Source organism: Neophocaena asiaeorientalis, unplaced genomic scaffold (genome assembly GCF_003031525.2).
Source record: "Neophocaena asiaeorientalis asiaeorientalis breed wild unplaced genomic scaffold, Neophocaena_asiaeorientalis_V1.1 scaffold320, whole genome shotgun sequence".
NCBI lineage: Eukaryota > Metazoa > Chordata > Mammalia > Artiodactyla > Phocoenidae > Neophocaena > Neophocaena asiaeorientalis.
In genome coordinates, this window is record NW_020174826.1 from 801,805 (window position 1) to 819,434 (window position 17,630).

The following is a 17,630-nucleotide window of genomic DNA, read 5'->3' on the forward strand; positions in this document are numbered from 1 at the left end:
AAAAAAAAAAAAACCCAAAGCTAGCAGAAGGAAAGAAGTCATAAAAATCAGATCAGAAATAAATGAAAAAGAAATGGCGGAAACAATAACAAAGGTCAATAAAACTAAAAGCTGGTTCTTTGAGAAGATAAACAAAATAGATAAACCACTAGCCAGACTCATCAAGAAAAAAAGGGAGAAGACTCAAATCAATAGAATTAGAAATGAAAAAGGAGAGGTTAAAACTGACACCACAGAAATAAAAGGATCATGAGAGATTACTACAAGCAACTCTATACCTCTCTGCTAAGAGAACAAGTTTACTTAGAATCCTGCTTTTGATAACGTATTGTGCGAACTATCTTGCCCTTAATTGAGCTGTATTTGTTCTTAAATATTCTATCTGACCAAATGCTTTTTAAGAAAAAGCTTTTTGGTATTTTGGATGAATTTCCTATCAAATTTTAATTAAAGTTCTTTTGACTTCAGCTAGCTTTGGGATGCTTCAGAGGGCCCCAGAGAGCCTTCCTTATTGCATAGGCTTCACCTGTGGTGGAGCGTTGATTGGGATTTTCCCTTTTGAACTAGCCTTGGTCATTCATTCAGCTTTTTCTTCGATGGGGCATTGGTTGGGTTTCTTCCCTTTTGGACTGATGGGGTATTGGTTCGGAATCTTCCTTTTTTGTGGCTGAGGAACTGTGACCCCGAGAGACTGATTTGATAACAGGACTCGTGTGTGACAGCACCAGGGTATACTTCCCTACTGCATTGGTTTTGCCTGCAGCGAAGCGTTCATTGGGATTTTCTTCCTTTTTGGGGGTCTAGGGAACTGTGACCCTAAGGCACCTCAGAGGAAAATAAATATTATATATATATATATATATATATTAAACTGACTAGAAGTGGTTGGTATGCTAAATTACATGGAAAGCATTGTCAAATGAGCAATAAGCCTCCTCAGATTATATGGTATGAATAAATGTTATTAAAATAGATTTTCTAAAAATTATACAAAGTTTCTGAAATTTGCATATGTTCTGGTATAATACTATACTTTTAGTTGTTATCTTAAAATGCTGTATGTCACAACAACTTGGATAAGCTTCTTTACCAAGAAGAATTCTGATCACATCTTTATCCTTGCCATTTTAAGACTTTTGTCATTCATAGGCAGCTTAGGTGATGATTTGCAAAACTGCTACATCTTCAAGAAGGCTCATAAAAAGGAACATTTTTTTAACAAATATGTTTCTGATAGCCTTTAGATAATACCACTAGACTGAGTAACAAATGACAAATCTGGATGAACTGATTACTTCATCCAGGTCAACAGGAATTAATTACATGGGACTGAATGAACTGATGAATATGATTTATAACTATATGACTTTGGGAAATATACTAGCCTTAACCTTTGTTTCCAGAAAAACCTTTTCTCTTATATTATGACCTACAACAAGTTGGTGAAGTATACCCTTGTAAACAAAGATGAAACATTTATCTTTTCTCTCTACCTGATCCTGCCTGAATTTGGCTTCTCCAGCTGGCTCTCCTGTGGTCTTGATGGTTTATTGTAACTGGATTACAACCAGTTATACTAAGCACTGTTTTTGCTTATTCTTTGTTTCCAAATTGTTTATGCTTTGTGTCTTCCTGCTGCACTATGACTTTGTCAATGTTACTACCTGCATTACTTATATCCTGTCTATTTTATAAGATTGCTGTCTCTTACAGTGTGTAATCAGGCCTCCAACAAAATTGATGATGGCTAAACATCCTGAGGAAATAGATCACATTTATGACTCTTATAGAATAATTGTAATAGTATGATTCTAAGTATGGGAAGAAGCAATAAAGGAAAACATTTCTTGGATCACAATAGACTAGAAAGACAGAGGATTCAGAGAATCTTTAATTATCAACAGGGCCTAATCCAGAAATTAGCCCCTGGAGTGGCATATCAACAAGAATTTTTACCTGATCTGGGATGAGCCTCCCAGTGCTGTGGGACAAAATTTGGTCATGAAATGTCTCCCAAATACTGGTCAAATTCCAGACCAAGAGGAAGATCTGAGAAATTGAATATTTCCATTAGTCTGCCATCTTCTCAGATGCCAATCTTTCTGAATAAAGTCGCTATTCCTTGCCTCAACACCTCCTCTCCCAATTTATTGGCCTGTCGTCCGGTGAGCAGAGCAAGCTTGGACTTGGTAAAAATATCAGCAAAATTGACTAGTTTTATAATTATCAGATACTTTCATTTTTCATTAATTCTTTTTTTTGTGTGTGTGTGGTACGCGGGCCTCTCACTGCTGTGGCCTCTCCAGTTGTGGAACATAGGCTCCGGACGTGCAGGCTCAGCGGCCATGGCTCACGGGCCCAGCCGCTCCGCGGCATGTGGGATCTTCCCAGACCGGGTCACGAACCCGTGTCCCCTGCATCGGCAGGTGGACTCTCAACAACTGCGCCACCAGGGAAGCCCCATCATTTTTCATTAATTCTTTCCACACATAGTTATTGAACACCTACTATGTGTTAAGTCTTGGGCTGGACACTGAGGATATGGTGAACCAAAGCAGACATGGGCTGTCTAGGAGCTGAAGTCAAGAGCAGAAGGCAGACATCAATCATATAATCACACTGATGAACACTTAATGTTCAACAGAGCTAAAGTCTCTGAAGAAAAGAACACAGTTGACCCAAAAGTGTCAGTGAGATCTGAAGGATGGGAGGAGTTAACTTAGAGGAGGCAGCCACAGAGACAAAAGGAACAGACACTGGAGCCCACGAGGAAGGAGGAGCTGTGACTGGTGAGCTGAGACTGAGGTGGAGAAGAGTCCAAGATGAGGCTGTAGGGGGAAGCACTCAGTTTTGGTAACATAAAGGTCTGAATTCTCAGACCTATGTAAAACCTTTCATGGGCTCTAGGAGGAAGTAACAAGATCATATTTGTATTTTAAAAGATATCCTTCTACAGAAATACTAATAGTGTTTCTGAACAAGAAAGAGTCAGTTGGTGAAATAATTGGCAAATGCAAGGTGGTTCCCACTGCAACTTTGATTGGCTATTATTAGTCTAAAAGTGGAAGGGTTTTAATTCTTCTAGATTAACTTACTGGGTATAAGTCTAGTACCTAGGAGAGACAGAGCTATTTAAGGGATTACATTGTGAAGTATTGTCACATAGAAAACTGGTTTCACAGCCTATTTAGAACAAAACTTTTAAGACTTGGCTTACTCAGGGCCTTCTTCAAATCATGTCGGTTATCTCCATGTAAACTTAATAGTTGTAATGCCAAAGTGACTACCATGGGAAAGCATCCTCGATTTGGGTATGCACAGTAAATCAGATTCCTTCTCTGTGCAATTTAATGGGAATTGTTGAGCAGATTAGCGACAATCTCAACAAGCAGATCAGCATGAAAATACTGTGCTGCTAAGCTTTGTTTCCCTGAACTAGTGTTTTGTTAGGTACCTTTTGTTTCTTCTGAAGTCTGATGAATAGAATACCATGCAGAAATGATGAGAGGAAATCTAACACACTCATCCTTGTAAGAAACTAGGTGGAAACCACTATAGAATCCTAGAATTTTATAGATAGAAGAGTCTCCAGAGTAAGGAATGATACTTGAGTACACTATGTATTAAACATTCAAATTTAGGTTACAAGTATGTGAGAGTTTGCAAAAATGTTTATGCCAATACACATGATAAACTTATGCTTTAAATCATAAACTGTGTAAAAATCAAATTGTCATGTAAAACAATGTTGAATGAGAATTACACATCTTTGATGATGAGTTGTGGTAATATGTCAAATTATTATAGATTCAGAATTTGTTGCTGCTTCCCCTCTGCTCCATGGTACGTTCATCAAATTTTATTCGTTAATTTTACGCAATATTTTAACGTTCATTTACCCATCTTTCTCTGGCCACTTGCCCCCAATGTCAAGAACCATATCCTTTTCAAATTTACTCTTCTACAACCCCTGAAAAGGACTTAATATAAGGTATACTCCTAATAAATGTTTAAATTATCACATAAAATGTTTTATAAATTCTCATTCAACTCCAATTTAAAATAAGTGTGAATTGTTTTATAATGGTTAGCTGTTAATGTTAATTTATTAAATTAACATATACATGAATTTTCTTGTATAGAACAGTATTTAAGAATGCAAGATTTGGAGTAGATCTATCTGGGTTCAAATCCCAGCTCTGCCACTTACAAGCTCTGTGACTTGGATAAGTTAGTTTAACCCTCTTTTCCTCAACTTTCTCATGTGGAATCCTAGCATAATAATTGCATCTCCTTCATAGAGGTACCTAAGAGATTAAATGAGTTCATTTATATAAAATGTATGACATGCATATAACTTGATATATGCTTCCACCAACACCACCATCATCATCATCATCACAGAAACATCTTTATTACTACCATCGACATCTTATCAGTACCAAGCATAATAACTAGTATATAAAAGGTTCTCAAATGTCAAATTGATTTGAGTTCCTAAAAATACATAATTGTTTCTTTAAACCGAAATGTGCACAGACATCGTATTATTCATTTACATACATGTACATCTCTATAGACAGGAATGTCATTGTCAAGGACTGATTTTTCATACAGTTGTTTTCATTTTATTTAAAGGAAGTGAACAAAATTTTAAAATTTCAAATTGACTGGTTAGATTAGCAAAAAGTACAATCAGAGACACCACTAGAGGGAGCATTTGTTCAAAGATTGACAACAATAAAGCTGCCATTAATACAGGATTTTTTTGTCTGCTTGTTGAATCATTCAGTTTCTCAAGGATCTTTCCTAAGAAAGAGAAGAGATAGAATTCCTTGATACTAGTTTTAAGAAATTGAAGACGTAAAAATATTCTCAGGATTTTAGAGAGAAGCTCATTCTTCCCACTCTCCAAGGAGAGTAAAGGCCCATCATTTCTTTTGTCCCTGCTGAAAATAAAGTTACCTGTGTCTTTGCTCCCGTGCTATATAGGACAGCGGTCCTTCCCATTGCAGCAGCACTTGGTATGCAGAAGAAAAATGAAGGAATCACATTGCTGAGGCCATGGGCCAAAAGTTCCTACAGGAATGATAATAGGAGAATATATCATTTCCTAATCACAATCAACTTTTAGAGACCACAGGTAAAACTTGTCATGGAATGAGACTTATTCTGTATTCTATTTATGTTCTCTCCACTGGTCGTAATTTAACCATTATTTTAAGAATAGCTAACATTTATTGAGTGCTTACAATGAGCCAGAAACTTCTAAGCACTTCATTGTTTCATCCTTATAACAATAACAACCTTATAGGGAAGTACAAGGTATTTATTGTATCGGTTGCCAATTTCTCCTCTTTCAGGTCATTAGAATCAAGGTTTTGTTCCCACCACTTCACCAATGACCTCCACAGTGCTAAATCCAATGGTTAATTCCTATCCTACCTGACCTAAAATTAGCATTTGACACAGTCACTCACTTCCTCCTCCTTAAAGGCTCCTTCTAGGACCTCTCACCCTCCTGGTTTTCTCCTACCTCCCTGGCCATCACTTCTCAGTCTCCTTTGTGGTTCCTTCTCATCTAACCAATCACAGATATTGGACCACTTCCCTCTCTAATCTTAGCTACCCAAATACACGTTGACAGCCCCCAAATTTATATCTCCAGCCTAGACCACTCTTCTGAATTTCAGACTGACATAGCCAACCTGCCACTCAGCATTTTCATTTGGATGGTTAACAGGTATCTCAAACTTACCTAATCAGGCTATGCTCTATAGATTCCCACCCTGGTTCTCCCACATCCTTCCCTGTCTCAAGCTCCAGTTGCTTGGGCCAAAAGCTTTAGAGATAGTCTTGACTACCCCTTTTCCCAGATAGTGTCCACATCCAATGAAGAATTTGTCCCTTTCTCATCTCCTTCACTGCTACATCCTGGTCCAAGTCATCAAGTGTCATTTGGATTATTGCAAAAGCCTCCTAATGTTTTTCTGCTTCTGCTGTTGCCAGTAAATAATACAGACAAAAATCCCTGCCCTCACAGACTGGAGTTCTAGTGAGGGAATGCTGACAATAAACAAGATGAATATGGAAAGTAAAGCAGAGAAGGGAGTGGAAATTTTTGGAATTTAGGATTTTAGCTTACCAAGGAAGGACTCCCTGAGAAGGGAACATTTGAATAAAGGAGGCATGCAGCTACCTGAGGGTACAAAATTCCTGGAAACGGGGACAGCAAGTACAAATGTCCTGAGCTAGAAACATGACTAGTGAACTCAAGGAAAAACAAGGCAGTAAGTGTGGCTAGAACTATAAAAGAAATATGAGATCATAGAGGAAAAGTGATGGTGGCAAGGTCAGGTATGGCCTTGTAAGCCTTGGTAATAGGCTTTTAATCTGAGTACTATGGGAAGTCACTGGGAGGTTTTGAGATGAGGAAAGACAATGTTTGCATTATGTACCATTGTATCCCTTGTTCCTAGGCCAGTACCTGGTAAATAGTAGGGTTCAATACACATCTGTTGAATGAATAAATCTGCTTTTTTTACAGATGACAAAACTGGGGCACAGAAACAATTTCAGAGTGAGATTTAGATATAGGTACTTTGGCATTCTAACCACTATTCCATAGCTATCTCTGCAGGCCTGTGCAGAAATGTAGGGCCACAGGGCTTGAGACAAGACACTAGCAGAAGTAGATTCAAAAACATGCTCAATAAAATCTTCATCCTTTGGTATTCTAAGAATAGACCCTTGCAACCTTTAGTTTTTTACTAAGAAGAGTAATATTAGTGTTCTTTGTATTTTGAAATCCAAAATTTTTAAGTCAGCATGAAATGGTAAATATATTTAGATTCTCTCCTAAAACCAAATCATCAAGATGCCCCTCTCAAAAACAGAGTGTACCATAACCAATCCACGAAAGTCAGATTTTCACCTTTCTATGAATGACTTAGATATTTTCTTTTGTTTTCTTCTACCCATTTGTGTTATACACTTAGGAAAGTTGTATTTTTCATAAGTTCAACATTTTCAGGATCTGGGAGTACACCGTACAGTGATACAATAGCTATGGAGAGGTGTGGAGAGGGGTTGGTGCGTACTCCACCTGGTTGTCATCAACTGAATATTTGAATTTTTTGGCAGATCCTTGAGCAAGAGCCAGTGAGGCCACATAGCCTACAAGTGCCACTCCAAAAGCTTCAGTGATTACTGCAGAGAGGATGTTCATTGGGGGAGCTCTAGGTGGAGGAATTCTGTTGAAAGAAAGACCATATTGAACTCATCAACTTTCATGTTATTTCTGTAAAGCTTGCAGTGAATTCAACTATGGCAATGACTCTGAAGTTTACATAGAATACATGAAATATCCCTGAGGAAACCAAGCAATCTTACCCTTAGAAGCCTTTTGTTTTCAACATTATTTAGCAGAAAAGCAAAATCACAAAGAACACCACAAGGACAGCTCCATGCGTCTAACTGGCATTCACTCCCAGAGAATTCAGGTTATAGCACAGAAAATTTGACTCAACAAAAATTTCCTGTATCAGAACAAAAGCAAATCTGGAGCATTCTTTCATTGAATCTTCCTAAACTTTTATTTGGCTGGCATTAGAAACTGTATTTCCTGCCTTGAATACTGCAGTGCTGTATGCAAACATTAGTTTACTGTGAGCTACGATTCTTGAGCTAATCCTTAAATTTTCCATTGAGTTTATAATCTTAATTATGTTTTTTAACATGATTCTTTCACAGTACACTTAACTATTGTTAAAAAAGAGACAACAGGCCCACAATGGAGTCACTTGTGCTAAGCCCCATTTAAGCAAACTAAGAATTTAAGCAAACTACCTAATTTAACTGCAGTTTCAGCCTTTCCCAGGAATGTAACCTTAGCCAGTCAATCTAGAATTACTTGGTCAGCACTGCCAAGGTAATTTGCCCTTCTGTCCCACATAGGAAAGTGACCTTGCCTGAAAGAATCCACTCTTTGCTAGAAACTTCCTTTTCCTGCCCTTCCCCTTCTCACTATAAAAGCCTTTCATTTTGTACAGCTCTTCAGGGCTCCTTTCGATTTGCTAGATGGGTTGCTGCTCAATTAAGGAATTGTTGAACAAAGTCAATAAGACCTCTAAATGTACTCAGTTGAATTTTGTTTTTTGACTCTATGTATCACATGTTAAGAAAAATATCTATAAAGTGTCCAGTTACACTCTGTTGCAAAATACAGGACCACGGTTAGCTGTTTCTCAGTTTTAAAGAACTGTTTAAAATATTTCTTCCAAGTAATACACAGTCATTGTCTTTTGGAAAATCACTTGAGCCCAGTGTCATTGTTTATTTATCCCTGATGATGCTTTGTGACACTTACTTCCCCTCTTTAAAAAAAACCCTCTGGGGCAAAAGTAGAAGAAAAAGGTAAAATAATTCATGCTGATTTAATACTGAGCATGTAAATTGAATGCTCAGCACTTTCATATTAGCAGTTTTATTTAATTCTCCCCACAATCTCCAGACCAAGTACCACTAATGCAATGTATAGAGGAGAAAACATTTTGAGAAATGTATCTAAATCACAAAATGAATTTAACCTCAGCTCCATTTCTTATCAATGCCATGTTTTTCCTATGATTCTTTAAGATGGGTCTGGAAAGGTTACTCAAAATAAAGAAGAATTAGACTGGATGGAGGAGAGGCATAATTTTTTTTACCCACTCCCTCAAATTTATCCCCAAGTCAAATTGATTTGTACCATTACAAGCCCTAAGATATATGATACATAAAAGTGCTACCATTTCAAACTATAAGAACTTTTGTTTCATATAAAATTGAGCTTGCCTAATTATTAGTAATGATAAACTAAGCTAGAGAAAAAAACAATAAACTAAATTTGAAGGTGAAAAGTAGAGAACCCTTTAGAAAACACAAGTTGATTCCAATAATCACTATTAGCCTATATCTTTAGCATAAAGGCTAAAGACAGGATTTTTTTAAATTATCTTTTTAATCTCTGAGAATTTTTCTACTGTCCCTCCATTTTAATGTAGTTAGAAGCCAAACTTTGGGACTGGAAAATAAAAATATAGAAGACTCAGCAACTCTAACTTTGTCCCAAATTTATAAATATTTGTGTATAGTACAGCCCATTAAAAGAGACATCCCCTTTCTCCCCTAAGATGACTTTATTTTCTTTCAGGCTGTATTTGGAACAACATTTTGTCTTTTTAGGGTGAACATTTCTTCTTCTTGTTAATCTTCCTCTTAGTGTCCTGAGGAAGGCTTTAAGACAGGTGGGAAACATGTCCTCGTCTCCACTTCCACCCTCTCTTTCACGATTGTACACCACTCACGCCTATAGGTTTGCTATTTCAGATGATGCTTGTGTATTTTTACTATGTTTTAAGTGAAATAAAAATAGTCATAGGAATATGTGAGTGGAATAGAGAAGACTATATCCTAGAGCATGACTCTAATTTGGAAATTCAATGTCTTGCTTTCTTTTTCAAATAATATTCATGTAATTTCCAAATCTTTTACCTGAAGCAATGCTGTATAAAATAGTTATCAACTTCCTAAGTAATTGATAAGCAGTCTAAGAAGTTATTTTTTTCTTTATTGTGAACTGTTTGTTTCTATCATTGTAAAATAGAAATTAATTGGAATTTTGTCCCATAGAGAGCCTTTGAAAGAAATGAAATTCATACCCACCTACCTCCAGTTGCTTCCTCCATCAAAAACAAATTAAAGAAAGAAAGAAAAAAAAGAAGAAAGAAAGAAGGAAAGAAAGAAAGAAAGGAAAAGAAAGAAAGAAAGGAAAAGAAAGAAAGAAAAAAAAAAGATTACATTACCCTTTTGGAATATGACCAACTACTTCTAATCCATATGTGTTTTCCATATTGGTACAATAACAAGTAAATGATGCAGCAATAATCTGTGTGGTTCCATTTGAAAAAAGAAAAAGAAAATTATTCCTGGCTTCTCAAACATCTTAAAACTATTTTTAAAAGTAAACATTGTTCATGTGCCCCATGATTTTCTCGAGTAATATAGCAGTGGCACAGATTTTTAAACACTAAGAAGAATTTTAAAAATCAAAACATCCCTCTGGGATATGATAGCACTTAATTTGCAGTCTCAAAAATTAAATGGCATTATAATAATGCAACTTTTCTTATATCCTTCCCAATTGTGTCTGATTCTGAAGGGGAGCAGAACACAGACTATAGGAGTGTGTGTGTGCATGCGTGCATGCTTGTGTATGTACAGATACCACAATCCAACCTAAATACTTGTCTCTTGTAATATGAAGGGATACTTTATAACACAGAACATTTTCCCTCCATTGCAGCAACCACCTAAGAGTTTAAGATGTTGCATCAATATTCCTAATGTAGGTTAGTAATCAATTATGATTTACAGTCTCCTTGAATAATTTTGAATTTTGAATTTTGCTATTTCTTGAAGTAAAATATCCTAGTTAATAATGTGTCGAACTTGATACTTTTGAAATTACCTCCCTGTAGTCTCAGGTGCCTGACCCTCTGTTATATGATATAATGATATATAATAAGTGAAACCAAGTGTTTGCAAATATCCATGATCACTTTTAAAATGTATATTCAGAATTCTATTCAGCATTTGTTTTTACCAGCCATGACACTTAATGTTTTCCATCCATTTTCACATTCTTTTTTCATTCTTCTGATAATTTAATAGGTGCTGTAAATTTCACATGGTTATCATATCAGTTTGGTATAACTATTTATATACTACACTTTTTTGTTTAAAAGAGACACACTAATTACCTATTTAAAGTACAAATTTACCATATACATGGTCAGAAAAAAGATATAACAAAATCACACTAGCAAAATAAGGAATATCTAACAATGCCCAATAATATTATTTTGTAGGGATTTTTCCTGTGTATTTCTGTTCTCTGTGATGATACTTAACTGAATTTATAGAAGTTTTTAAAACATCGAATAGACTTAAAAAGCAAAAGAGCCTTGAGGATATTTTTTAAAGGCAGCAAAACTCTACAGGTTATACTTTAAACTTTATAGATATTGTGCTATAATTGTATTTTCTACAGAATATAGTAGTAGTTAAAAGTTCAGGCTATTAGGTTGGAATCAGAAGTATTAATGTATTCAAAAATTTCTAAGCCAATTAATAAATTTTAATTGCTAATAATTTTCATGAAATATTTATATCAAGTCAGAAAATATTGTGAGCTGTAAAAGAAAATACACCATAGCCACAAGATGCTGGATCCTTATTGAAAATGGAAGAATACATGGTGTTTAATACACAGAAATTAAGTAATCTAAGTCATTAACTTGGTCTTTCAGACAGTGCTTTAGAGGGTTCTAATCTGGTCATCCTCCTACTGTAGCTCTCCCCATAAAATGGGAGTTTTGTGGGGGCAAAGGGAGGTACCCAACTCAAACCTGGACTCCTCTTTCTGGACCACACCCTGAATCATCAGGAATCTATAATTTCCTGCCTACATGGCTCCAAGTCTACTTCCAGAATACCTTCCCCAGGTCTATCCTTCCAGTGTAGCCCAAGGAAAGGCCAAGGGACAGTTGTAGTGCAAGGGTATCCACATTTATACTTATGAATTCCACTGTATATGGGATAGAGCTGAAGTAGGAAGAGAAGAGGCAGGCCAAGGGACTGGCTTTCCCCTTGCTGCCACATTCTAGCAGAACCCAAAGGATTAGGAGAATTCTCTATTTTAACCTGACTTTCAAGGTAATCACTAAGGTTTTTTAGTCAAGATAGGAAAATAGAACCTATTTTATTTAACATTTTGATCTATAACTCAAGTATTTGGGCCTGCATTATTATTTTTGCCTTAGGTCTTAACACATATTAGGGGCAACACTGTATAAGGAGTACCTTTTATTTTTTGTAAGGATAATTCTTACAATTTTTGTATTGAATGAACAACAGTCTTATTCAGTGTTTTATTCAGTATTGAATAAAAAGAGTTAAGAGTCTTCTTCCCCAAGGTTAATTTCAATTTCTGGTTTCATGAAACATATAATCAAGCTTCCCAGGATATAATAAGCATTCCTTAATACCTATAGGACTTTGGAATAAAATATGTTTCACAGTTGTCTCCATGAAAACTACTAATAACCACAGTACCCTCCACTTGTCTGGCTTATTTGAAATACACACACATATATAAGCACACACACATTATATAGATTACATATGTTATATGTATCTCTACAAATTATACAAGGCCTAATTATGGAGAGAAGCCATCCATCTTAGTTATGCAGAAAAAATGTCATATCCTTCAGAGACAGTTGCCAATGTGCTAGCCTTATACTATACCATTTCAACAGTATGAAGGGATATTTCAATAGGTGAAATTATTTAGACACCACTTGTCAAATACATGTATATAACTCAAAGACCATTAAAAAACTAAAGCCAATTAATAATAAGTAAGTTAGTAGACTGTGGTTGGCTTAACATTTCAATGTAATGCTTTGTTTAGTTAAGAGTTCCCATTAGAGGAACTTAAAATTTCAAAATGTAGTTTTTAATGCCATAAGTCTTAGGAGCAAAGTAAGATTTGTTGCTTTGCCAAGTACAACAACAACAAAAACATCTTAGAGAATCAGCCCTGGCTAGTGAAAATCATGAGTATCCTTTAATAAAGCAAAATTGGGTCAATAAAAACAGTGTCAATAAATTTATCAATCATTAATGGACCTTTGTCAGTTGATAATATTTCTATGCATCATACCATACAAATAATATATCAATAGGATGTGGTATCACTTCTTGTTGCTTTAGGAGAATCATGCCAGAGATATTTTGGGTCTCATCCTTAGAAATGTCTCCTTATTTAAAATCTTAAGCTACATGTTTTCTTATTTACCTAAAAAATTACAAGCATCTGTGAAAATTGAAAACGCGTGTGCCTCCTTTTTAAAATTATTGACTCAACATATTTCCTGTCTTTACATTAATGTATAGCCACTCAAATTAGCCCTGCTTTAATGAGAGACGACAGGATTAGCTGTGGCTTACTTTAGACAATAATGTGAGCCTCTGCAGGTTACCCACAGCAACTGCAAACATTGCAGGGCGGAATGCTAAATGTTGATTCATACTTACCAAGACTAAGTCAATAGGAAGAACAATTTTAATTTTCCTTTTAAATTGTTCATTCAGCTCTTTAACCAGAACAAGCACCACGATGCTCAGCAAGGATAAAAGCAGTGCTTCCAGTCGCACAGACTTGATGTTTTCAAAGACATATGCATAGATCTACAGTAATGAGGAACAATACAAACAAAATTCAGGATCACCCACAATATATCAAAACTAAAATCTGGCCCCCAAATGAACTCAGTGATGTTTTGCAAAAATAGCTGAAGGTGGGTGAAAGGTGAAAGGTGGGTCATAGAAGGGTAGTCAGTGCTGATATAGAGCAAGCTATAATTCATTTGCATGTAGAAAATTACTTTGCCCTTGATTCTTCCACCAAACTCAGTGTTTGTTCCTTCCTACATAAGGACTCTACTACACTTCCAGCTCCTCCCCAGACACTTATAGGCAGAGATGCTAAAACTCATTAGCTACATGCAGATTCATCATTAATAGCAAGTGAGGGGACTATAGGCTCCCTTGAACCCCACCACTCTTCTTCAAACCTCAGAATCAAAATACACACATACTTTAAATATCAATGGATATATCTGGAAGCTAATAGCTCTGTGTAAGGAGATATTTGTGTTAATCTGTATCTTCCAAATTTTCTCTTACAAAGATGTATGACTTGTATAATTTTAAGGTTTCACATAGGCCTTAAATGCTTACCTTCAAAATGTCTCAACTCCTCCTTTTCTTCAAATATGTTAAATCTGATTTTTATAAACTCATGTCTATTCATCCACAGCTGATTTATTAAGTCTAGTTTCAAGTGATAAAAAATAGTTTTTACTTTAGCATACAGACAATTCTTATAGTAGCCCAACTTGTTGGTGTTCTTTGCCCTCTCTTTTTAGTATCTCAAAGATAATTTGACCACAACTAAAAATATTGGATTAAAATACTATATAGACAACATATCAAAAGAATTTATATAGACTATGTTCCTCAGCGTCTCCTAAAATTCTGCTCAGTAGGTTTCCTCATTGAACCCATCTGATCCAAGGATCAGGAACACACCTGGTGTAAATGAGGTACATCAGGCTATCTAACATGGATTCTATATATTGAATATTATCATTAACACTGTAACTCTTTCAAACAAACAAAGAAAATATACTCAGTTAACATGGAGCCTTGTTGGGTGAACGGAATCGGGGTAATGTAGAATCCAGAATCTCCTTTGTCCACACAGTTAGAAAAAATTGATTGTGTAATCAAATGCATTAAGGAATAATTGGGGGTCAGATAGCTTTACTGGTTACCCTTTTCACAGCATTCTAGTATTCCACACTACTTGGAAAGAAAATCAGGTACTACAATATCATGGTTATCTGAGATGCAGACAATATTTTTCCTCTCTGCTTAAGCTGTGAATAATAACGGTTCACAGAACTCCTACAGCAAGTGAAGAAGCAGGTTCCATTTCTCATAGTTACCCCTTACTCAAAGCCCAGGACAAAAATCCAAAATGCTACTCAAAGAAATATATTCTATAGTGGATGGAGTCAGAGGGATGTCAAGAAAACTTGGTCCAAATACACAGCTTTCTGATGATTTATTATGATCCAAAGATAAAAGTGAGACTATCATTCATATGATTTGCCAAGAATAAAACAAGCATCCAAACATTTTAAAACATTTAAGGCTTATTCCTTCTGTTTTATCCATGGTATTAAAAGTATGCCATGACAGTGCCTGTATAAGGAATCAGAGAAATGTGAAAAACTCGCAAGCCATACCAAATTTGCTGTAATGTGCATTTCGAGAACATGTGTTTGCAGTAATAAAAATGGCCACCCCAGAATGAAAGGAATGAGAAACTCTCCCCCAGGGTTTTTATTGTCTGTCTGAATTAAACTACAATTTGTAGAGCAAATTACGTCTCACAAGATGCTCCAGAAGAAGATGGGGGCAGGCAGAGGCTTGTTGCAACCAGCACGAAGAACAACAATAGAAAAATAGGCTGATGAGGAGTTATACTAATGACTATCATGTGGACCCACATGGAGAAATCACAGCTAAAGATGGCTTCTAGGAGATGAGTGGCATTTGGAGATAGAAATAGGGACAGGGATAGGCATGTGCAAACACACACACATGCACACATTTACACATGCTCATTTAATATAGGTCTAGGCCTCCTAAACACACATTGACATGTCTCATTTCTAGTATAAATCAAGTCATTTGGGTATGTTATCACACGCTACACTTCAGTAGATAAAAATTCCTATTGAAGATCATTATTCATTTCCCAGACCTCAGAGAAGCAATGATAGTTTATATGTGTATAGATAAATAAGTAAACTCTTTCATTAGAACTGACCAATCTGTTTTATAAAATAGGAGTTTAGCTCAGTTTGAGACTATAATATTAGTAATTCTTTAAACTGGCCATTTAATATAACGACATAAAATGAAAAAAAAATATCAGTATATATAAACAAATGCATTTTGAGATATTTCAAAGAATGAAAATAGCCTATCCAACATATACATATATTATTTTTTATAATTTTCTTTACAGAGGAGACTTTTCTGAAGCACTTAATGTACATTTACACACACAAACACATTCATACATACACACCACTACTCATATAATGTGTTTTTATCTGATTTGGACATTCTTAATACATTTTTTTTTTCACTGATGGATTCTCAACTCCTAGAATAGTGTCTGGCAGACAGCAGGCACTCAATAAACACTGTTGAACGAATAAAAGATTTGGTCTAACATAGTAATAGTAACAATAAATCTGTAAATAGGAGTAGATGTTACCCTGAATAAGCAGAATGACGGAAGAACTCACACTCCTCTTTTCTCACTATCAATACTTAACTGTATCATATTAAGGGGATTTGTAGTTATAATTTATTCATTCGCTCAACATATTTTTTTCATGTTCATTCTGTTTATATTTTTAAAATTTTTATTTTATATTATAGTTGATTAACAATATTGTTAGTTTCAGATGTACAGCAAACTGATTCAGTTATACATATAAACGTATCTATTCTTTTTTAAATTCATTTCCTATTTAGGATATTACAGAATATTAAGCAGCGTTCCCTATGCTATACAGTAGGTCCCTGTTGGTTATCAGTTTTAAATATAGCAGTGTGTATAAGTCAATCCCAAACTCCCAATCTCTGCCTCCCCCTCTAACTTCCCCACTGATACCATAAGTTCATTCTCTAATCTGTACGTTTCTGTTTTGTAAAAAGGTTCATTTGTATCATTTTTCTAAGTTTCCACATATAAGTGGTATCATATGATACTTGTCTTTCTCTGTGAGACTTACTTCACTTACTATGATAATCTCCAGGTATATACATGTTGAGGCAAATGGCAATATTTCATTCTTTTTAATGGCTGAGTGATATTCCATTGTATATGTGTACCACATCTTCTTTATCTTTTCATCTATATATGGACTTTTAGGTGGCTTGCACATCTTGGCTATTGTAAACACTGCAATGAATATTGGGGCACACGTATCTTTGCGAACTATGGTTTTTTCTGGATATATGCCCAGGAGTGGGATTGCTGGCTTATATGGTAACTCTATTTTTAGTTAGTTTTTTTTTTTTTAACATCTTTATTGGAGTATAATTGCTTTACAATGGTATGTTAGTTTCTGCTTTATAACAAAGTGAATCAGTTATACATATACATATGTTCCCATATCTCTTCCCTCTTGCATCTCCCTCCCTCTCACCCTCCCCATCCCACCCCTCTAGGTGGTCACAAAGCACCAAGCTGATCTTCCTCTGCCATGTGGCTGCTTCCCACTAGCTATCTATTTTATGTTTGGTAGTGTATATATGTCCATGCCACTCTCTCACTTCGTCCCAGCTTACCCTTCCCCCTCCCCATATCCTCAAGTCCATTCTCTAGTAGGTCTGTGTCTTTATTCCTGTCTTACACCTAGGTTCTTCATGACCTTTTTTTTTTTCTTCCTTAGATTCCATATATATGTGTTAGCATACGGTATTTGTTTTTCTCTTTTTGACTTACTTCACTCTGTATAGCAGACTCTAGGTCCATCCACCTCACTATAAATAACTCAATTTTGTTTCTTTTATTGGCTGAGTAATATTCCATTATATATATGTGCCACATCTTCTTTATCCATTCATCCGATGATGGACACTTAGGTTGCTTCCAACTCCTAGCTATTGTAAATAGAGCTGCAATGAACATTTTGGCACATGACTCTTTTTGAATTGTGGTTTTCTCAGGGTATATGCCCAGTAGTGGGATTGCTGGGTCATATGGTAGTTCTATTTGTAGTTTTTTAAGGAACCTCCATATTGTTATTCATAGTGGCTGTATCAATTTACATTCCCACCAACAGTGTACTCTTTTTCCAACACCCTCTCCAGCATTTTTTGTTTGTAGATTTTTTTTATGGTGACCATTCTGACTGGTGAGAGGTGATACC

At 35.6% G+C, this 17,630-nt stretch overlaps 1 protein-coding gene across 1 annotated transcript in view; it reads right to left on the reverse strand.

Annotated features, from left to right (window-relative positions):
- Nucleotides 1–17,630, reverse strand: part of SLC26A7 (solute carrier family 26 member 7) — a 181,502-nt gene that overhangs the window by 58,058 nt on the left and 105,814 nt on the right. The window contains exons 5-8 of the mRNA XM_024760415.1: nt 13,144–13,296; nt 9,846–9,928; nt 7,106–7,253; nt 4,966–5,079 (exon numbers count right to left, since the gene is read on the reverse strand). Coding sequence (XP_024616183.1) covers nt 4,966–5,079; nt 7,106–7,253; nt 9,846–9,928; nt 13,144–13,296 — 498 coding nt within the window. The remainder of the gene's footprint in view (nt 1–4,965; nt 5,080–7,105; nt 7,254–9,845; nt 9,929–13,143; nt 13,297–17,630) is intronic.